Source organism: Physcomitrium patens, chromosome 12, assembly GCF_059467195.1.
Source record: "Physcomitrium patens ecotype Gransden chromosome 12, ASM5946719v1, whole genome shotgun sequence".
In the NCBI taxonomy this organism is placed as follows: domain Eukaryota; kingdom Viridiplantae; phylum Streptophyta; class Bryopsida; order Funariales; family Funariaceae; genus Physcomitrium; species Physcomitrium patens.
The window spans coordinates 15,393,401-15,415,523 of record NC_143421.1 but is presented as its reverse complement, the minus strand read 5'-3'; the positions used below and the strand labels follow the sequence as shown (position 1 = coordinate 15,415,523).

Below are 22,123 nucleotides of genomic sequence, written 5' to 3'. Positions count from 1 at the left end.
AATAAAAAATATTTTTATTTAAGATCAGAAACAACATTGATGAAAAAAAATGGATAATATTTTGATATATAGCCTAAAGTTTATCCAACATCTTGTTTTGGACAATAATATTTCAAAATTGATCAATATATAAGTCTTTTGGAGATTGATGCAAAGAATAAATATGTCACTAGTATGACAAATTTAGATATATAGCTAGATTTTGTTATATATATATATATAAAAAAACCAGTATCAATTTAAAGTAAATTATGCAAAAGAAATTTTTAGTAATCACTTCTCAATTCTAGATAAAATACAAAAGGAATCATAAGTACTCTCTATAGCATCCTTTCATTATAAAGAATAAATTATAGATAGTAGTACCTCAAAGCATTTTTCTAGAGATCATGAAGTTTTTTCAAACCTAAAAAGACTATTTCATAAGTATATAGTTGCCACTACGGATGGTAAAATACACTTTTTAAAAAAACATGATGATGTAGATATACTTATTTCAAATAAAAAAATAAACAATCCAAGAGACATTTTTTATGTATTGGATTTGAAATAGAATCTATCGTTAATATGACAATATATGCAAAACACAAATCAATTATTGATTTTAGGAAGAAAAAAGTGCTTAGCATTGTTTCAATCAAATCTACTACAATCAATGATATTAGGCTACTGGGATGAGAAATCACAACTGTATAAACTAAACTTTGAATATAAAGAGTCAGTACAAAATATTTGCTTAATCCTAAAAAAATTAGTAAATAGAATGAGTACTCCAACACTATCATCTATAGAAACTCTAGACCAAAAATCCTATACAATTATTGATCAAAACAACAAATCAAATAGAACAAAATCAGATACCACCATCAAAGTGATGTAAGCAATGCTCAAATATGTTACAACTATTAAACAAATATTCAAAGTTATAACAATTTACTTGTGGTATTGTTGCCTCAGCCATATTGAATAATTTATTCTAATGATATCAAATTCTAAGCACACACAAATATTTATAACAAAATCAATAATGTATCAGCATTACCTAGAAGAAAAATAAACACACAAAATAATATCTAGAACTAGCACTAGTAGATCAAAAGAGATCTTGGAATTAATTCATGTAAATTTGTGCGGCCTTTTGCTTATCGCATTATTATCAAGTACCAAATATTTCCTTTTTTTTGTTCATAATCACATTAAAAAAATGTGGATATATTTTGTTAATAACAAGAAACAAATTTTCAACAAATTTATAGAATTCAAAGTTATGATAGAAAAAAAAAATAGAAAAATTCATCAAATAATTAAGAATAGACAATAAAAGAGAATTTTTTTTATAAGAATTTTTAGATTGTTGTTTAAAAAATGGAATTATTTGACAATACATGCAATTCTACACACCTCAATAGAATGGATGGGTAGAAAGAAGAAATCATATTGTTCTAAAAAAAATTTAATATATGTTACTATTAAAAAAATTATTTACCTATTTATGACATAAAGTAGTAAAAATAACAATATATTTATTAAATAGATTACTTATCTAAGTAAAAAATCTCAAAAAATCACTAGAAGAAATTTTTTCATGTACCAAATCTCATCTCAATCAATTAAAAGTTTTTAGCTATTTGTTGTACATGCATATAAATTATTAATCAAGAAACAAACTTCAACAGAGATCAATAGCTAGCAATTTTGTCAGCTATGACAAACAAATCAAAGCATATTAAATATATCTACATCTACAAAAAAATATTGTATCCAAAGATGTTATTTTTAAAAAATCGAAATTTTTAAATTTTAAAAAAATCACACTAAACAGCAAGCTAGGATATGTAATAAGTAAGCACCTCAATTTTAAAATAAACTCCTATTGTGCACTGTGTAAAATCAATGACGCTACTCTAAACTTGCCAAAATTACTATCCACCAAATACACTATCATCAAAATTTTAAAGGATATCTATTATACTGCCTCTCTATCATTTTTTTTTCATTACATTGATTCCACATCATTGGCAACTACAACTAGAGTTATTCAAAATTGTAGAAGTTTCTGTAGCAAAGTAAACAATAGTATTTAGAAATGGACTATTTATTATTGAATATTATCCTCATCTTAGTCATTAGATCCATCTACTGATATAAAAAATTCCACTCAAATAAATACAAACTTTAATTATACCTTGAAAGAAAAAATTGATGAATGGCCGAACTTTAAAACAAATAACAAATTTTTTTTCCTTGTAGCATTTGATTTACTTATTTCTAATCAAAACTCACCAAGTCCAACATATATTGCATCAACTATGATAAAGATTGGCCCACAAATCCACCATCTAGACTAGTTGTGTGATTTTTTTTTAGTGGTTTTATGAAAATTCTAGATGTATAAGCAACAACATATTAAGAGGCCTCAACACACTAAGATTGGATGCAAGTCATAATATAAGAAATAAAATATATATATAAAAATCAGATATGGCATCTTACAAATCTTCCATCAAATAAATTAGCTATCCCTACTAAATGGATCTACAAAGCAAAACTTAAGATAAATGGATCTTTACAAAAGTATAAAGTTAGATTAGTAATCCAAAGCTTTGAACAAATAGAAAGAATCAATTGTAAATAAATATTTGTACCTATCATTAAATAAGTAACAATTAGGGCTATGATTTTAATTATAGATCAAAAATATTGGAAATAATGTCATATGAACGTCAAAACTATATTTTTTTATAGAAAATTAAAAAAAGAAGTATATGTCACTCAACTTTAAGATTTTAAAATATTAAAAAAAGAACACTTAGTTTGTAGATTATTAAAGACATTATATGGATTAAGACAAGTACTTTATCTATGATATAAAAAAATAGATTCATATTTTAAAGAAGTTAATTTTTAACAAGGTAAAAGAGATCACAATCTATATTCCAGATTATCACAAGGAAAAATCATTCTCATTGCCTTATATGTAGATGATTTTCTCATGAATAGCAATTGTGGAGAAAACATGATTAAATTCAAATAAAAATTATATAATAAATTTGAAATGTCAAAATTATCAAAAATAAAGGTCATTCTCTATCTAAAATTTGAATGCATATTAGTGAAAGAAAGAATATTTATGATATAAAAGGCACATATACAAAATATTTTTGTAAATTTTGGAATAAAAAATTATATACTAGCAACAACTTCAATGGATGAGAAAAAAAAGCTCAAAATTGATATGAAAGTAGAAAAAATAGATCCAACATAATATTATAGTATTATAAGAAAATACCTGTATTTAATTTGTACTCGCCTTGACATCTAATTTGCTACAAGTATAATTAGTCAATTCATGCCAAGACCTCAAAAATCTCATTTATTTGTTGTAAAAAAATATTTCATTACATCAAAAATATAAAAGACCTTAGAGTCCTATATTAAATTAATAATTTGACCAAACTTTTAGGATATGTCGACTCTATTTGTGTGGAAGATATAAAACAAGCTCAATCCACCATTAGACTTGTATTTAGCATTGTAATCACATCTATTTCTTGGTCATGAAAGAAACAACCCATTACATACTTCTATTTATTAGAAGCAAAATATAGAGCATTAGTTGATGCATTTAGAAAAGCTTTATGACTTACCATGTTACTTAAAAACTTATAAGTTGAGATAGAATAAGTAGTTATATATTATGATAATATTAGAAATATTAAAATAGCTACAAATTTAGGAATAAATCCAAAAACAAAATACATAACAACACAATATCACTTTATTAGAAAAAAGATTCAATCAAGAGAAATCAATATCTAATATGTATTAATATTAGAATAAGTAGTAGATACTTTCACAAACCACTTGGATATTCTTTATTTAAAAAAATTAAAGAAAGATTAAATATAATAAATATATAATATAACTAGGTAGTAAACAAAGCTAATTCAACATAAATTCCTTTGCTTCTAATCTAGTCCAAAAAGCCTTGCACCAAATATCTTTAAATCCTTTTGTTTCTAGCTCACAATTGAATTAGGAATCATAGATCCTAGAATGAAATCCACTTTGAACTGTATAAAACTTGCTACAATGACCACCATCAAAGCAGGAAGTACTTTATGGTATAGCCATTGAACTCAATAGATCATCAAAAAGTTGTAACTTAGAAGTAAATATTGATGAGAATATGGAAGTATTATTAGTAACCTTGCTTTGACAAAAAATCACAATCGAAGAACAAAAAAGATGGCATTTTACAAAAATCCAACTAGTTACAAACATTTGTTATGAATATTAGTAATTTCCAAATCATAAGGGCTGAAGGATCGGCACTACAACAGTCATTTGGATCATTATCAGCAATAGCACTCAAAATTAGAATTAAAAATAAATTATCAAACTGATAGATTACCTCACCAACAAATCACAATGATACTCTTAGACTTGGGCCATCACCTCACATTACAACTTCTAGAATAGAAAAGCTCCAAAGACTAGAATTATATCAAACCTTCACTATTATGAAATAGAAATTTTCGAAGTTTACCTATAGAGGAGTATTTAGCGTGGCGCTTGAAAAATGCGATGGAGAAGAATAGTTATCCGCGGAAAGGACTGTGAGGCGCTATAAAAAGATGAGTATCGACCAAGGAAGAATCAACCAATGGAAGAGGAAAATGCCTGAGATGGATGGGACCCACTACTCATTTAGAATTTCCGACAGCGTTCATGAGGAATTGAAGTCTTGCGCGACATTCCTGAATTCTCCCTATGAATTTGATTGGAATTGGGTATATAATATTGTCAGAAGAGTGTGCTGCACGCATCAGGAGCTTTCCATCTGTAGCCAGTCTCGCTCAGTGTCAAATTCTTTGCTTGCTCACCACGATTGAATCCAAATCATTCCATGTCAGCAGTAAGAATTTGGAGAATTTACTCACAAGACCTAATTAGGAGAAGGAATTTGACTTGGAAATGGACACGAAGTTAAACAATTGCTTTGTAAATGTTTGCTAGCTCCTCAATCGAAAATGGACTGGACATTGAAAAGTGGATCAAGCCACTAAGCCCTACGTTTACCTTCTTAAGTTTTTCGTCCATGGTAGAATGTAGTAGAATGTGTTTGAATATGCTACGTTGAATCTCCGAGACCTACTGCTTTAAAGCTCTTTTGGAGAATGTCGAGAAGCACTGCCACTTGTGCAGAGTACTCGTGGGAATCTTTGCATTTGGCTCAAACGGCAACTGGTGTGTAATTTGATGGGCTGCAATTCAGAGGTGAACGCAGTATTGGGTGTGCATGCAAGAGGCTGCAGCAGCGCCATTGGGACGTGAGTGGGTTTAATTCGCAGCGGCACGTGTCGTCGAGGGCCACTGGATTTTGGAGGTTGCCTTAGGAGGATCAGCCATGGGCACGGGCTATACGATTGCGGAGATTGTGGTGTACCCTGTGAAAGGTTGCAGGGGCGTGTCTGTGCCGAGCGCTGCAATATCCTTTACAGGTTTGCACTCACAGTTGTGCATCCCTGCATTTATATTTCCAGCTTGGTTTGCAGCTTGGTTTGAGGTCTGAAACTTTCATGCTTGTTAACTAAGGAATTACAGACATGATGCACTTCCTTGAATTCAGGATTTTTATTCGATAGAGAATGGATGGTGGTAAAGGCCGAGAATGGACGGGCAATTACCATGTCTAGAGCTCCCAAGCTTGCATTGGTGCAGCCCTCACTGCCTACGATTGCCATGCGAGGGGAGTCTGTTCCAGCCAGCGCAACCTTAGGTGCAAATTTTGTTTCTACTTCGCAATTAATATGGGTACTGCAACTGGCAGCAGTACCATTAGGGAAAGTATTCAAAATTGATGGAAAGTGGTACTGCTTTTAGTTGTAAACCTAAATTTTACTCATTGGTGCAGAGATCAATGCACCGGGCATGAAGGCATTGAATGTGCCACTGCGGAAATGCCCTAGCACAGGGAAGGCACGCCAGGGGGAGAGAGGCCATATTGTGGACGTAGGAATGCCAACTTTGAAGGGCGTCTATGAAGGACAGGTATGTTTGCCCGCATCATCGTCTTCCAATCCTCTTTTCAAATGCTCCTCCAGACATGAAGATTGCTGGATACTTGTAAATCTCAAGAGTTTTCAGTGATGAAAAAATCATGAGCTTTACTCTTGAATTCATGAGTTTCCTGATCTCTCTTCTGCATGTGATGAAAGCTGAGCCACCAACGTCGTTTTTGTGGAGGGGACAGGGGGTGGACGAAGGGCCTGAGGCTGCAGCATGGTTCACTCAGTACTTGGATATACCAGCACGTCTTGTTCGATTTGATCCCAGTATTGCGGTGACCCTTTTCCTCCACCAAATTATGTGTGATTTCTGTAAAGGATTTGTAATGAATGTTATGCGTCATGCAATCAGTTCAATCCGAGTCATTAGCTCACTTTTACTAGTTGACCATCTACTATATTCTCCAGTCTTGGTATGCATCGAATCCTGAAGTGAAGTTTTTCACAACACATCGAATTCCTTTTTAATTCTTGGCTCCATTCATACACAAGCTGCCACAAAGGAGAACAGGCAAGCAGAAGATGCGCCAGAAGGATATGTTACCGGATTCGTAAATACCGGCCAATTCCTATTCGCATCGGAGGTGACCTCTTATACCAATTGCAACTTGAGTTAGTTGTGGTCGAGGAATTATTTTCTGGTTGTGCAATCAGTTCACAAAGCAGTGTTTGAACATAAGTCTTGCTGTCTATCATCTGATGAGGATCTCGTGCTGTATAGGCTTCTCTGGATAAAGTCAACTCGTATTTCACCACGGCCCCATTTCCTATGAATCGATTTCGTCCAAAGTAGGTCCAGACTTGACTCACTTTTCTTTGCACGAATGGTTGCAATGTAGTCAGTGTATGGGTAGTGAGATACAGGGCAAATTGAATTTACATGGAATCCGCGAAACTGTGCAAATAAAAATGACCTGAACTTGTCAACTTTCTTGTGACAAAAGCATCGTCGTTCGAGGACCACCTTCTTTTGAAGAAGACAAGTGGCGGCAGTTCACCATCGAGCACATGGGGACCCATTTGAACTTTTCGTATGTCATGAATCGGGGGATGTGTAAGGTGAATAGAAAAATTTAATCTATGCGCAGGTCGACAAATTTTGGTATCAAAAATGGATTCCAAGCTTACGATGATTCCATGAACCAAGTAACGAAATTATAGTTTTTTTGGTGGTCTGCAAAGTATTTTGATGAAACATTGTAAGACTTGCTTGAAAATCAAGACCCTTATCCATGCGCTACCTCTTTTGACAGGTGCCCACTATAAACCAGGACAAGCCAGACTTGGAAAACGTTGAACCAAATAAGGTGAGAACACGTCTAGATGCTAATCTACAACATGAGAATTAGTCATCCTGAAGTCATTGGATGCCAAGTCTAGATAGTATCACTTTGGTCTTCATGTACTTGGATCTCTTTGCCATCAATTTTCGAAGCCAGATTTCGTGGTAAGATTCTAGCGGTTGTTGAAGTAGTCCAGGTTATTGCCAATGACTTTATGACAAGGTTGTGGGGGTGCAGACAATGTTTACTTTCAGGTCGGGTCCTCATGTGGGCTTGGAGTTTGAGAAAGTGAAAAAGGTAATTCCTTATCTATTCCTCTTGCAAACAAGCACTGATAGGGTATATGCTACACGCATCGACCAGACTAAAGGCTTGCTTGCAGCTTGATGCAATCCAGTGTGTCCTTGACAGGTTTACTTTGGATCATACTTCGTCTGCGACTCGACGATTTCTACAGCATCCAACTCAAAACCCCACGTGATTGACGTTGGAGATAATTTGAATGTGATAACCACCAAACACGATGACGTGAGCGTCAACCATGCATCACCTAAGTCGGGCTCGCTTGAAAGCAACATGGACCTTTGTGGACCTAGGCCTGTCGAGTTAATGTATTGAAGTAAAAGCTTTAGGGGCATGACAGTTCAGACCAGAAATTATTCTGGACTAAAAAACTTCCGCGTAAGCCATCATCCCAAATAGATTATTTCTTACGCAATAAGATAAGTGCCCGAAAGGCTTATTTTATCATGACTTTGGTAGCCACAAAATTTTATTGCTACACTATGATACCATACAATTTGCTATGGAAGTGAAAAATTTCACCTTCATTTCGAACTAGCTTAGTGTTGCAAGCTTCCAACGTTTTGCTGGAAACCATACATGAGATTTTGTGGAAGTCGCAGATTCATTGAATGGTAATCACAAATGTTTCACGACAATTCTCTAGAGTTATCGTCAAGAATTGAACAGACAGCCTCAATGGGCAGCCACGGAAAATTTCGCAACAAAGAAACCAATGGTGTCCCTAGGGCCCACAGGGTCGAATCGTTGGACCAATTGTTCTTCTCCTTTCCGAAGCCATGGTCTGTTGCGCAAAGCAAACAAATAATGATTGAGCAACATCAGATTGAAGGAAATTCAGATGCTGCTTCAGGCATACTACTTCACACAAAGACCTACAATGGGCAACTGAATAATGCCCTGCAAGAGAGTCCAGAACCAATTTCCCACCGAAAATGATTTAATAAAAACACCCAGAATTTAACAAACCTGTGCGTTGCTCCATCAAATACGTCCTCGCCACCAACCAGACCAGGCCCTCCGATCTGCGGGTGCTGAAACACAATGCACAATCTCGTCAATGGGCAATCCAGCATAAGGCTTACAACACAACTAATTATTTTGGAATTCATTCCTGACAAAACACTTTTTTTTAAAATAAACCGTTGAAAAGTAAAGTATGTATTTGAAGTCCTTCGGCATGAAATTCACTAATTTGCTACTAAAGTGCACTTATATCTACCACCCATGCATGAATTTCTTTACAGAACGTCTGTGGTCACGGCCTGATATAAAGGTACAGAAGAGATCATTTTAAAAAGTGGAGTAATACCTGAGGAGAGAGTGACACGAATGGATAGGTGTCCAGGACATATCGAACCACACCTTCGTTTTCCCCAGGATTCAAAGTACATCTGCCCACAGAACTTTACATTACAAAGTGTAACCCGCATTCGGCCTCAATTTACTTGATTAGATGATGACGATGTTTCATGATATGCTTCCAAAATTATCGAGAATCGAATACATTCGGTGATAGCACATATAAGACATTTGTGTAGGGTAAAGCTTACGTGGAATAGACAAGAGTACCGTTCGGTCGAACCAACTGTACAGCTTGATCAATTAACCTTCTTTGATAATTTGCATGCTGCCGCAGGCCATCTAATGTCTCCTGCACATTATGTGGATAAGATAATAAACAAACGTTAACGTTGCCTTCACAACCGAATAAGTGACATTCAAATATTACACAATAAACGACACATGAATTAATAGCTTCTCAGTAAAGACTCTCACTTGTCCTGCAAACAACCGTGGTCTTAAACCCAGAGCTGAGCAAGGGGCATCCAAGAGTACTCGATCAAAACTTTGAGGAGCAAATCCGTTTCTGTAAGGCGTTTCGGGTTCAGCAGCCTTTTTAAGCTCAGTTTTCAACTTTCGGGCTTCTTTCCGAGCAGCTTTCCGGCTTGCATAAGCCCCATCGTCTTTAAACTTTTTCGCTGGTGTGGCTTCTGAGTTAGGTCTAGTAGATGAAATGGTTGAGGCCTCATCGCGTTTTGAACCACCAACATTTTCAGCCAAAATTTGAGCAGATTCTGTGGAACAAAAAATGAAAGCACCGTTATCACATACAGCAGCGATTGTCATAAAAGTGCTAAAAGGTAGACTGAAGGGTGATTCAACAAAATATTTGTCAAATGCACAGGTGGATACAGTGGCCAATTTCCTTCTGAAAATCAATGAGGTGAATGAATTGCCTAAAATACTCACCCTCACGCAGATGTTTCTTTGAGCATTCTTCAATTATGTTAGGTTCCTCCGAGGTTGAATTAGTTATAATATCATCAATCGCTACTGCTTCAGTAAGTCTGGCGGTGTTTGAAACTTCACCCAGTGGTTTGTCCTGGGAAATTCGATCTGGAGTGCTTTCTACTCGTACAGACTTTAGAGCATCCATCTTGATTGCTTGAATGCAAGTTAGCTTCATCTCTTGTGCCAAACGAACAATATCTAAGACCTAAATCCAGCAGTTCAATATCCCCGTTAAGGTTCCCTACAGTTTTGAAGTAATGAACTCATTTAAAGCTACCATAATTTCTCAACCCTAGCATGACTACAATTAAGGAGAACTACCGAAGTCTCAAGGCTACTACACTTCCTGGTCTACCAAATAAAAAGTTACAAGTCAAATCATATGTACCTTACTATGTGATCGATCAAGTGCGATAACCTCACCCTTGTCCCCCATGAGTGTAGCGATTCCGGTCGTCTTTCCACCAGGCGCGGCGCACATGTCCAGGATTCGCTCCCCTGGCTGCGGATCTGAAAATTAACAAAGAAAATCTTGGTACTCTAACACTGACCAACTAAAGAAGATTTAAAATAAAAAATAAAAATAAAAAAAGAAGTAGGTTCGAAGTTTTCTCAAGAAAAGTAATGTCACATCTAGTCTTCACACATTAATCAAAAACGTACCAAGAACGTGGGTAGCAACAACACTTGGTAAATTTTGAAGAAAGATGTCACCACTGAGCACGCCTGCAATCAAAAGGATAGGATCATCAAACCACTGAAGAAACATACAGAAAGCAAACGCACTTTCTAGGTCCAATCTTCATGGAGTAAATGAAGAAGCCAGGCGTAAATGCGTTAATCGAACTACAAAACTTTTGAACTATCTGATGAGGAACACAGACACATTCAACAATAAGCATTGTTAAGTACCAGAAAACGGTGGAAGGTTATACGCTCGATGGACCATCTCAACTGCTACACCCTTTGCTTCTCTGAAAAGGGTTGCTCTCGTCATCATGGCGCGGCCAATTCCAATAAACCAACCACTTCTGTCTTCATCGTTGAATTCTACGAGAACCACCATGGCTGAAAATTATTAACTGGGCACCAAGCTAAACTTATTCTGAGAAGCATAAGATTTCGAAGTCTGAAAATGTTCCACTACCATGGGAATTGAGAGTGGCCTACACATGTAAAACTACCAGACCGGGTCGAGTCCAGCCACATCCATGGAAGGTCTAGAAGATTGTTAAGGCATTCTCACGTGACTTTGCATGCTCAGAAGACAGTGTGGTGCCACGAGTAACTCCTACGAACCAACCCCCTTCTCCATCTGACCTTTCCATAGCCACAGACACAGCAACAAGTTCATCCTTCTCAATGCATCCGCTACAAGCCAGGACACCGGGCACAAATACCTGCGTAACAGAGAGGGAAAGAAGTAAGACAGTTCACTACAGATGGTGAGACGAGGAAAAAGAACAGAAAAAACAAGCCAAACTTCGTCATACTTTTGTTTATAAAGTAGGTTGAATTCTGTGCGTTTTCTGCAAAATCAACGCCATTACACTAGGATTTGAAAATTTTGAAATCAGTACTACACCGTCAATCGGACCCTCTTTTAAAAAAAGGAGACAAGTGATAGCTTATTTGTGAGTATCATAGATTCTGCATACGTGGGCGCCGCGAAGAACAGCTTCTGCACATTTTCGGCTTACAACCACCTCCTTCAGTACTCCTCCTTCCCCACGCACAGTTGTGTAATCGATGGAACAAGGGCCTTTTCCCTTGACCATTACCACATTGTCTAGGACATCATGCTGAAAGCATATACCACAACTTTCTGATCCTTCGTCCTCCTCTGATGTTGATTCAGCAGAGATTGTGCCCCCAACTTGAATGCGTGATAACTTCGTTCCTGTGACGTCCGCTTTCTCAGCACAGTGAGGATCACCTGCCTCACTGGATTTTTCCTGGAACTCAGTTTGTTTCAACATCCGACTCTGGTTATCATTCTGTTGTTGCAACACATAGCGAGTGAGCTGCTTGATGACCTCTTTGGTAGTCGTTTGGAGAGTGTTGACTCGAACACACGAGTAAACTGAAGGTCGACTGAACCATGAGAACAGGGGACATATGAGTGCAACTTTCATGCACATGAAAATGAACATATGACTTTGGGAAACAGAATTTTCTGACACCTCTTTAAGGATTGTAATACAAGAACCGAGAAATATCACCAAACAACTTACTCCGAATTCTAGGAGTCCCTAAACGTATCCGTTAATACCTTAACCTTAAACCTCGAGATGAGTAGCAGGGTCTGCTGATGATCAACTCAAGGATGAAAATTGAAGCATTGTCACAACGGACTAGCAATCCAAATCCCAACGTTGGACGCATTATGCATAATGCCTAAACTCTAAACCTTGAAGGCTCTGCAATTTTGTAAACTTATGAGGAATTCCAAACTATAAAGATCATAGTTGTGCGGCACTGCACATAAAATAGCGTCCGAATGCCGACACGTCCATCACTCTTTCGCTTGGATATGCATTGACCAAATTTGAGAGTAGCTTTCAGAACAGAAATATAAGCTAAAACAAAGCATCACCACTTCCACTCACTATCAGGAATTCAGCGTCTTCAAGAGAAACGCTCTTCCATACTCAACCCTGCAACCCCTGACTCAAAGTTCCGCGTTTGAATTAGCATCCAAATTACATCGAGAGAGAGAGAAGAAGACTGGCGGAGGTAACCATACTTGCTAATGGGGTCATTTCCCAGTCCACATAACTCACGAAAACCGATCTGAAGCCACTGCAGCGCACAAATTCCGCCACAAAAACGGAACGCTACAATCAACAGGACCCTTGAAGAAAGCCAAACTTACGTGAGGGCCTCGGAAATTTGGGCGAAGTGTTGTTGGCCGTAAGCTTGACTGAGATAGTCACTCACTCTCGGGTCCCATATCAACCTTGGCCTGTAGGAGGCATAGCAGTCGACGAACTCCATCTCCCGATCCTCGCCCATTGCTCACAACTTCCCCCCAATGCACAACACAATGCAACACACAGCACAGCACAGCACAACAAGCTCCCGTAACGGTTCCGTTTGATCTCAACGTGCAGGGCCACCACTCGCTTCAGCTACCACCGATCGAACCCCATCCTCGATTCTGCAAATGGGGTTCTAGAATGGGCAAAATGTGCTCGGAAATCGGCATCTTCGCCATCGTCTTCACAATCTCACACTCGCCGACCTTTGTCGGTGCTCGCGAGGGGTTTGGGTTCAGAGTCCCCCAGGGTCTCGCCGAAGCCAGATCGATGAATGACTTTAATCCTTAAGTTTCATTTTATAGATGAATGAGTCACGAGGTTTGACACAAAACGGAAGTAGGGCAAAGTTGAACCAGACCCATAACCAATGTCGGTCATCGGTGACCGCCACCGCCACCGCCACGGCACCGTCAACACGGCGGACTTCATGTTCGATGCGAACTTCAACTGCAGCACGTCGCCTAGATTGCGAACACGTAGCGAATCGAAGACCTCACTGCTCTTCATTAGCGTCAAGATTCTTGTACAATCCCCTAAAACTAGAAAACAATTCTCAAAAATCTCCGAAGATTCAGTCGCTGTTTGGTTTCTGGCCTCATACCGACACATGCCCCTTGTTTACCTCTCCCTGTGGGTCTTTCTCTTCAGCAACCAGTTGCTGGAGATCCATCACCCTGGCTGCAGCTGATCAGCGCTGTCATGTGGGATTGTTTCCGTAGCTGCTGATGCATATGCTGCACCATGTGGAGTAAGCTCTGTAAATCCTCCTTTGCTGTTTATTCAGACGTTGCAACATTAGACCCTCGGGAAGGTCCACATATCCACCGTCGTAGGAAATGCATGGAGTAGATGGCAACATTAATCTAGCAGCAGCTTGAATTCCAGTCTAGGTTGAATTCCAACAATAGCCTTGAGCCGAAATTGCCAGATCTAAGGTAGTTCAGTTCACCTTCTCTTCATGCAATGCTGTTGTTTTTGGCACCTGATCAATTTTCAAAGCCTTCAAATAGTTTGCTAGAAGAGTTTGTTTGTTTATAAAAACCCAAGAAAACATAGACTATAAACACGTAGCACGTAGCATAAATACTCTGAGGAGCTTCCTCAAGTTGTATTCAGAATTACGATAGCCATTTCGATAGACAGTGAACAGCATCAACAGACACAACAAAGAGGCTGTGAAGCAATCAAAACTTACTACTCAATTCTAATATATAAATTATGTATCTCTGACTATTATTTTGTAAAATTAGTTCGAGTGTTTAAAAGTTTTTTTACAGATCATTTGGTGTCGCATATACAGAATGATGCAAACTAAACACTAGTTCTTCGAACAAAATTTTCCCCTACATTCAAGTAAAGAAATCAAAATAATCGATAGAAAAATTAACAATTCCAAAGTTCGATTTCACAGCATCTAGAATGGGTCAGAAGGTGCGACTAGCTCTATGATCTCTCGAGGCACATCCCAAGGGATAAATGCTTCATCAGAAACGTTGATGAAAAATTCAAGAGCGTGAATGATGTTTGTCAGATTCTTCAGTAAATAGACACAATTCATCTCAAGATCCACTCCAAACTTTTGAGCCACGGAAAAGATTTTGATGAAGGTTGGCTTCGAAGGAAAAGAAACTCGAAAAGATGTTCTTCCCATGAAATTTGGAGGGATGGCTATTGCAGCCGCTAACAAATGATGTGGCTTTCCAGAAAAGATCAACGAATTTCCATGTATCTCTCCCCCAATGAAATGGCCACCTCCTCTAACTTCTTCCACTTTCACTTCTTTTGGAAAAGACTGTACAAATGAAGCAAGATATTTTCCAGTTTTTTGTGCGTGTGGGTTATATATATATATATATATATATATATACACACACACAAAACAAAACTATTGTTCAATATAACTAATAGAAAGATTGAAGTGAAAGTTTTCAACACACACACAGACATATATATATATATATAGAGAGAGAGAGAGAGAGAGAGAGAGATTATTGTTTTGTTCATTCCATATCATTTCAAGTTTGAAAATGTTGCCAACCTTAGCAATTAAAGTTTGCATGATTGGACAAACAAGAAAACCCATGCACATCCGGATACTGAAAGTTTCCAACTGCATGGGCTTATGAGTCCAGTTTTGAATGTGTTTGTAGAAATTGTAACACTCCTCCGCAATGTTTGGTCCGAATACAGTTATGAACCATCCTTTATCCCGGTTTCTATTTATGCTCATGTTGAGCTACACATTGCATTCATGTAACACAAGTATTTCACATGTAAACTTCCATACTATTTATACCACTTTATATCCAAAAAGATTGAATACTGAAACTTACTTACAGCTAAACGAAGTAAGAACCTATTAGTAAGCAGCGAGCAAAAAGGTCGAATAAACTCACCTTATGGGGATTATGCGTGGAGGGATCAATTCTAGCTTTCGTATCAACCCATTCCGAATGTGGTTTGGTAATAACAAAATGGTGCGCCTGCTCAACTATTCTATTGAACACTTTCATCGTAGGTTGAGGAATCCGCAGCACGTTTACCTATTGTGTTATCATACAAACTGAGCTCAATTCAGTAAAACTTCAAACCACTCAATACACTTGTGTTTGTACATAAAAACATGGATTCTTCGCTGATAAGAACATGTGTGCAGATACCTTAATGAGGTCATATTCGAAGAAGCCTTCCTCGAGGAATTCGTACTTTCTACCGACAATGTAGCCGGTGTGCAGAGTGAAGGTATACGGCAACCGCTCCAAGCAGGAACCATATTCAAACGACTCGCACATCTTCTTAAGTGTTCTCAAATCTGGCTGCCCAGTTTGTTCCCACCTTCAAACGTCACACATCGAATGCCGCTCATAGACAAGTCCACGCTCAAAAAACACACCGACATCGTCTCATCAGTTTCGACATCCTACGCAAACAGGAAGAAAAACTAAACGAAGACGATCTTGAAATGGACACACACCTGGACGTTCCGCGGAATCGCCAAGGATGCACAATTCCAGCAGAGCCGCTCGGTTCGCCTCCGACATCAGCGCAGTGCGAAGGCACGAAACCAGCGGGATCAGTGTGATGGCTTCGGTGATGTCGGTGAGGAGAAGCTCGTTTGCGACGTGGAACACGTGAGGGAGGTCGGCGCACGGGATGTGGCACCGCTCTGTGTACATGTATTCCATCACGGCGTGGACTCCGCAGGCCGCCCATCCGGTCTTTTTGAGACCGTACGTGGGAGGTGGCTTCGGAGGCTCGATTGTGGGTTCTGAGTCGGAGGGCGTGGATGGCAATGTGTCGAGGAAATCCGCGAAGAACGTCCGTTCTTCGTGTGTTCTTTCTTCGACTAGTTCTTCCTCCGCTTTGCCTACGTTGGGTTCTACTTCTTCCTTTGAAGCGTCAATCTGCGCATGAAACACAGTAAGTGTCGGTAATGCTTCTAATATACTACTGCAGTTTTCGATTCATAATCTTTTTTTCGCTGTGTACTGAGATTCTGGTTTGTGATTGTGGAATTCATACTTGTGACCCAATGAGCATTCCACGCAGCAAACTTTCGCGTAGTTTACTCCCTTTTCGAAGGCTTCCCCGCGTCCAACTTTCTGTCGTTAGATTTGCATCGGAAGCTGGATCGGGCCGGTGTTCTTCCGGTAACACTCCACCCACCAGCATAGATTCAGCTTCACTGGCTCGAATCGCCTTTCCATCTTTCACAAGGGTGTCGTCCTGAAGGGCTGCATAGGCATGACTGTCACGCCTTGATAACGTGCTTCGACGGGGATTTATGACACTGTCTCGCTCCGAGGGTCTTTCCCATCCTGGGGGAGCACAATCGGCGAAACTGATGCGGATCGTTCGTTGATAAGGCTCTGAAGTCCTTTCCTCTTCTTCGGGTTTGTGATCTGATTCTCCAGTGTCTGGAGTGACCGGAATACATTGTTTCACAATTCCAGCGAATTTCTCAAACTGTTCTCCAAGCTCTAGCGGAAGGTCCAAATTCTGCATTTCGTCAACTAGCCTGCGGCTTTCTTTCACGATGTCAGTAGCGCCCTGATATATCTTCTGCTGCAGTATCTGTTCATCGCTAGTGAATACTGGCAACCCGGATGGCGGAGGCAACGACGCATTGTTTCGTGCTTCACAGAAGTCAAGAAAGGCTTCGGCGACGGTTTGTGGTACCACGACTGGTTTCTCGGGATGTCGAAGGTTGCAGCGTCCAAGCGAAGGCTCCGCCTCATACTCTGTGCTCACACTGCTTTCATCTAAAAAACACCAGGCAACAAACAAAACATTCGGTCAAACCTTGCTTCTTTAAGGCTGTGCTTGAAGCAACCTCTATTTTTCTCGTGTCAAGGAGTTCAAATATGAGTGGAGAGAAATCTAACAGATACCAAAACGTGGAAAACAAACATAAAGTTGACACTAAGGTTTAGGTGCATGTTATTAAAAGCCGTCAGTAAAATAAACATGAAAATGCCATCTTATCTTGTACAATATTTAGAAGAGAAATGTACCCACCAAATTTTCTTGTCAGCAGAAACTGCCGATCCAGATATTCCCGTAAACTCATGTCCCTCATCTCCGATTCCAACAGCGACTCAAACGCGTTGCAGTACTTGCTCAGCATTCGGGAATGTGCTCTCAGCAGCAACAGCGTCTCATCCGTCGGGCTTGTCTTGTACCAGATCAAGACATCGCCGACCCCTTCCACAACCTCTTCAGGTTCGTAAGGTTTTCTCAAACGATCCAGTCGTTCTTTCACAATCTCAACAACGTCTTTCTCTTCAGGCATTTCCGGAAACATCTCATCCTCTCTGTGTAGATGCTCAACTGGGTACTTGCTTTCAGGCCCAAACATGGATTCTCGCACACTGTGAGCTCGGCTCATCGTGAGATCCAGGTTTTGCAGATCTTCGGGATAAACGTACTGTTCGATCCCTGGTCCGAATATTCCCTCCGCGGGTTTTTCAAAGCATTGCTGTCGGTGGTGAAGTGGTTTCGTATACTCCACCATCTCGGAGACGAAACTGCAAAGTTCCTTCTCTCCAGTTTCTAAGTTGCTGGATCTTTTGTTAAGAAACAGCTGCATCGTGGAATTGCCCAGGAACACAGGGCGGCTTGTGTAAGGTTTACTTTGCTTTCGTTCCGAAATATCCATTTTAGTTCAGTTCTTCAGTGTATTAGAATTTATACCCTCTTACATATTAGTTTTTATTTAAAATTTTGTTTTCTTTTGTTTTGTTCTTTTGTCTTCAACGCCGAACTATGAAGACCTTCATAACTGGGTTCAAAACACCCCACCCTATCAATGGTAAAAACAAGTTTCATACTTTGTAACAGACAAAACAGTAACCTCATCAGCTTCGTTGTGGACGGTGTAACTACGTGAATCGATGTGTGATAATCCGAAGATGAAAGAACAAAATTTGTATTGATTTGTGTCATTCTGAGGGGAAAATATCTTTTAGAACCACTTGCGTCTAGTGGTAGGTTTTCTGGGCATTCTTTGACCAAACATGATATTTTTGCGTTTCGAGTTTGACGTCGTAATTTTTCTGATCTGGCCTTAAAGTTTCCATGTATTGTAAAAACAATTGATGGGCTAATTGAGATGGCCCAACTGGATTCTTAGATAGAACTTCGGATTTTCCTTCCTTGCTCTGAGCTATCGATTGAGCTATCAATACGTTATCCATTAATAAATATCCTGTTCAAACTTATTGATTCATGTTATTTTCGTTAGGGTTTATTCCATTTCAAAGAATTACATCAGTACGATTCAACAATATCATTCGAACTGCATCAGATACAAATTTTTCTATATATATATATATATATATATATACTCTGGAATAAAAACATTAAATAATTTTGAATACTAAGTTCAGTCGATACTTCATAAACAAGCCACAGCTTCAATATTGAAGTTAGGGTTTCGAAACCTATTTATAATATAATTTCATTTTCAACCGTATTCATTTTGAAATGAATTCAAAAACTTTCAATTCAATCAGAACGTGTGATTCGTGAAATTCTAATTGACAATGTTGTAAAAATTCACAGGCATAGTAATACCAACCTTCAGACGCTCAAAACTTTTCTGATTGAAGCATCAAGTCGACAATGTAATAAACAAAAAATAAATAAAATGAATTGTTGCTTAAGAATACAATCATTCAATATCATTTGACCTATCATGTACTTCTCGGTTATTCGAATCGGTGAAAAACTGGAGTTCACCTCAGCAACCTGTCACAAACAACCTGGTCAACAAAGTCCTTCCTCTGCCTGAGAACCGGAAACTCCGACTTCATTCATACCAAAAGATGCTTCTACATTCATCTATATTTCATCTCCTGCAGTAGGAGAGTATCTTCAGAAGGGGCACCAAGAGTGATCCACTTGAGCAAGAGCTTCACAATGGAAAGGCTGAATCAGAAATAAGTCGCTCCCCAGCGCTGTGATTCTGAGTTGAGCAAATTCTTCATATCACTTCCCGAAAAACATGCACCTTCACGGGTATTTACACACCTGGAAAAAATCCAGATTTACGTAAAAGTCTGTCTGTACAGCGAAGAGATGTTCACACACCCTTGTTGTAGAAGACCCGAGTCACAGGTTGACCGAAGCGATTGACCCGGTTGTGGAAGGAATCCTCAATTTTATCAACGCTGACGGAAGCCTGTTGCTTGAAGATACCAAAGCTGAGAGGAACGCTGATTTGGATTGAGGCCGCTACCATGGCCATCAGCGTGGGTATTCTCAAGGCCGGATGTTTAGAATAGAAGGCCGTCCGCTCCAACCTGCCAGGAAGCAAACAAATCTATTTCAGGTCTTGACTGGACAAAACTTGGTGAGGGCATGAAGGCTCTGCTACATGAATTTATGCATGGAGGAGCTTCAATGAATAACCTGTGCATGACAAGGGGTGGAACCACGAGTACTGGAGCAGCTGCAAAGATGCGTCCTGCAATGCAAGCACTAACAGCACGAGCACCCGCCTGTCTACTCTGCCCAATCTCATCTCCATTGTCATCGAACACTTTGATTCCTTCTAGGAACTCATCCCTCCGCGTGATGCCGATATTCAACACGTCTGCTGCTGCAACCCCACAGAAGGGGACAATCCTTCGAGCTATACCTGCCCTGCAACAAGAGTACAAATTTAGTGTCCTCGAAACTCACTGCCAAGTCAGGAAGCAATCATTTCATGCACTCATGCTCGAAAGCTAGAAAATTAGGACTTACTGAACTTAATGGAATCTCGACGTGACCTAAAATATAACACTTGAAGATCAGCAAATGAAGACCACTGTAATACCAAGGAACTAGAGCAGGTACCATGGTCTGCCAGGAGGCACTTTGTCCAGAAGAGAATGCAGGCCAACTGCAGCTCCAACAGAGCTCGCAGTCGCTCCCACGTATGCCTCAAAGATCTTACGAACGCTTTCCTGATTGGAGGCATTCCGGTTCGCGTAGTAATGCAGGCAGTTGTATGTCTGGTTCAGCCACTGGGCAGCGACATTCTGCTTGATCCCCCTGGCCGAGATCATCAGAGTGTCAACGACAAGGTTGCACGGAATGATGAAAGACACACGAAGCGGAAGGAAGATTTTTTCACCCGTGTCGGGATGGACAACCGCATCTTTAATCTTGCGTGCAGCTTCAACCTGCTCGGAGCTGATGCCTGTGTCGGCGAGATCTTTACCCTCAATAGATTTCAAGAGCTGCAAGGTCTCGTCGACTTCGGCGTCCGTTACAAATGCTGTCCGGATGTCCATCATGTTAAAAACGCGCTGAACCCTCGCCCAATATGTACCTTCGTCCATCTTTACTTGTATTCAGCGTCCAAAATGACTGTGGACAGCAAAATAAAACAGATGTTCGGTTATAAAATAAGGGCTCCCACACTACCATTTCATGAACTTGTACTCCTCATGCCTTGCAATAAACAACACGGAAGACGTAGGCTGCATCTTGCCCTATATATCCGAAACCAAACGCTAGAGCGCAGTTATTTGTAACATTAAGAAAAGAATTGTCACGTTCTACGGCAAACATACCACAAAACGCATTATCGTCGAGGGTTCTCCTCAAATCAACAACAAACGAATGCTCACTGCAGCTCCACGTTCATGACATCTCTCTCTATCCCTTAGCGTCTCTTCTTTCTGACACGCGAACCGAACACCTTACGCAATGTGGTCCAGCTAAGTTTGAATAACAAGAACAAAAGTTCCGACTGCACGATGCCGACATTTGACATAAGAATCCAAAGAATCTTTACTTGTATTTAGCGCCAAAGAATATTAACTGTAGCTTAAATTTACCCCTGACTGAATCGTAATTCCTCGAGTGATTATATTCCAAGAACCCAAACTCGAGAGTTCTACAAATGCAAGCATTGCGGCAGACAATTGCGAAGCGCCCAAGGGTACCTACTTAAGAACCGAACTGGGACACAATTTACACTCTAAGGGCACGCAAGCAGCAATATAGTGGCATCAAAAACCCTAATCTGACCCCTTCACTTGGAAAGCTCCGTCACCAGACTCCGTCCAGCACTGCACCACCTTACTAGAGCTTCACAATACCCCTGCATGCAACTACAGCTTCATCTTTCAATCCAAGACAGGGCACAAATCCAGAAAAAATTTAAAATAAATGAAAAAAACAAACACAAATAAACACAAGTACAAACACAAAATCATATATCAGTCGAAATCCACAAGTCATGAAATGCAAACCTCAAGGACTTTCACCCTCACGCGCAAAGAACCTCAGCGAATGCCTACTCAAAGCTACCACTGCGACGGCAAGGCTCACGAGAGCCAAGGGAGATTCAGCTACATGGAATGCTTACACAATCAAAGCACGCGAACAACACACGCGCTCACAATGTTGTGGTGACAAAGCTGAGACGCAAGCAAGCAAGCAGTGGAGAAGACGTCGCTACTCCTCCTCCTCCTCCCCCATCGTCCGATCCAAGCACCCCAACTCGCTACTTCTTCTCACACGAGGCCCCACTTCCATTCTCTGAGACACCGCAACATGAACACATGACGGAATTGCGAGGAAAAGTGCATTACGGAGCTGGAGAGGGGATCGGCGATGTCGGATCATCACGAGA

The 22,123-nt window shown here is 39.6% G+C and overlaps 4 protein-coding genes across 26 annotated transcripts; 1 reads left to right on the top strand and 3 right to left on the bottom strand.

Annotated features, from left to right (window-relative positions):
* Positions 1 to 5,204: 5,204 nt before the first annotated feature.
* LOC112289874 (uncharacterized) lies at positions 5,205 to 8,194 on the top strand. 3 transcript variants are annotated; one of them, XM_024535551.3, is made up of 10 exons: positions 5,205 to 5,504; positions 5,633 to 5,782; positions 5,918 to 6,054; positions 6,257 to 6,338; positions 6,564 to 6,655; positions 6,793 to 6,860; positions 7,016 to 7,130; positions 7,325 to 7,378; positions 7,592 to 7,651; positions 7,766 to 8,194. In XM_024535551.3, the coding sequence occupies exons 1-10, from the start codon at positions 5,411 to 5,413 to the stop codon at positions 7,970 to 7,972; spliced, it is 1,059 nt and encodes a 352-aa protein (XP_024391319.1). In that variant the 5' UTR covers positions 5,205 to 5,410; the 3' UTR covers positions 7,973 to 8,194. The 3 variants fall into 3 exon arrangements, with proteins under 3 accessions (XP_024391319.1, XP_090111120.1, XP_024391320.1); XM_024535552.3 differs by having other exon boundaries at positions 5,301 to 5,504; positions 5,608 to 5,782; XM_090254994.1 differs by lacking the exon at positions 5,633 to 5,782.
* On the bottom strand, positions 8,078 to 13,253 carry LOC112289873 (rRNA (cytosine-C(5))-methyltransferase NOP2C). 2 transcript variants are annotated; one of them, XM_024535548.3, is made up of 12 exons: positions 12,828 to 13,253; positions 11,611 to 12,046; positions 11,199 to 11,352; positions 10,865 to 11,002; positions 10,616 to 10,678; positions 10,341 to 10,462; positions 9,911 to 10,157; positions 9,437 to 9,735; positions 9,211 to 9,311; positions 8,970 to 9,051; positions 8,627 to 8,691; positions 8,078 to 8,441 (listed from the first exon to the last, which is right to left on the bottom strand). In XM_024535548.3, the coding sequence occupies exons 1-12, from the start codon at positions 12,965 to 12,967 to the stop codon at positions 8,333 to 8,335; spliced, it is 1,956 nt and encodes a 651-aa protein (XP_024391316.1). In that variant the 5' UTR covers positions 12,968 to 13,253; the 3' UTR covers positions 8,078 to 8,332. The 2 variants fall into 2 exon arrangements, with proteins under 2 accessions (XP_024391316.1, XP_090111119.1); XM_090254993.1 differs by having other exon boundaries at positions 11,611 to 11,949; positions 12,828 to 13,190.
* Positions 13,254 to 14,226: 973 nt separating this feature from the next.
* Positions 14,227 to 18,333, bottom strand: LOC112289872 (uncharacterized). 2 transcript variants are annotated; one of them, XM_024535546.3, is made up of 7 exons: positions 17,512 to 18,333; positions 16,516 to 17,255; positions 15,968 to 16,397; positions 15,654 to 15,805; positions 15,390 to 15,536; positions 15,032 to 15,229; positions 14,227 to 14,785 (listed from the first exon to the last, which is right to left on the bottom strand). In XM_024535546.3, exons 1-7 carry the CDS (start codon positions 18,149 to 18,151, stop codon positions 14,408 to 14,410), a joined length of 2,685 nt encoding a protein of 894 aa, XP_024391314.1. In that variant the 5' UTR covers positions 18,152 to 18,333; the 3' UTR covers positions 14,227 to 14,407. The 2 variants fall into 2 exon arrangements, with proteins under 2 accessions (XP_024391314.1, XP_024391315.1); XM_024535547.3 differs by lacking the exons at positions 14,227 to 14,785; positions 15,032 to 15,229 and having other exon boundaries at positions 15,422 to 15,556.
* A 786-nt stretch (positions 18,334 to 19,119) lies between these two features.
* On the bottom strand, positions 19,120 to 22,123 carry LOC112289875 (uncharacterized). Of its 19 annotated transcripts, none has more exons than XM_073537828.2 (6): positions 21,857 to 22,123; positions 21,436 to 21,599; positions 21,057 to 21,235; positions 20,335 to 20,850; positions 19,906 to 20,139; positions 19,120 to 19,796 (listed from the first exon to the last, which is right to left on the bottom strand). In XM_073537828.2, the coding sequence occupies exons 4-6, from the start codon at positions 20,820 to 20,822 to the stop codon at positions 19,577 to 19,579; spliced, it is 942 nt and encodes a 313-aa protein (XP_073393929.1). In that variant the 5' UTR covers positions 20,823 to 20,850; positions 21,057 to 21,235; positions 21,436 to 21,599; positions 21,857 to 22,123; the 3' UTR covers positions 19,120 to 19,576. The 19 variants fall into 19 exon arrangements, with proteins under 19 accessions (XP_073393929.1, XP_090111124.1, XP_024391326.1 ...); XM_090254998.1 differs by having other exon boundaries at positions 21,517 to 21,599; XM_024535558.3 differs by having other exon boundaries at positions 21,057 to 21,164; positions 21,517 to 21,599.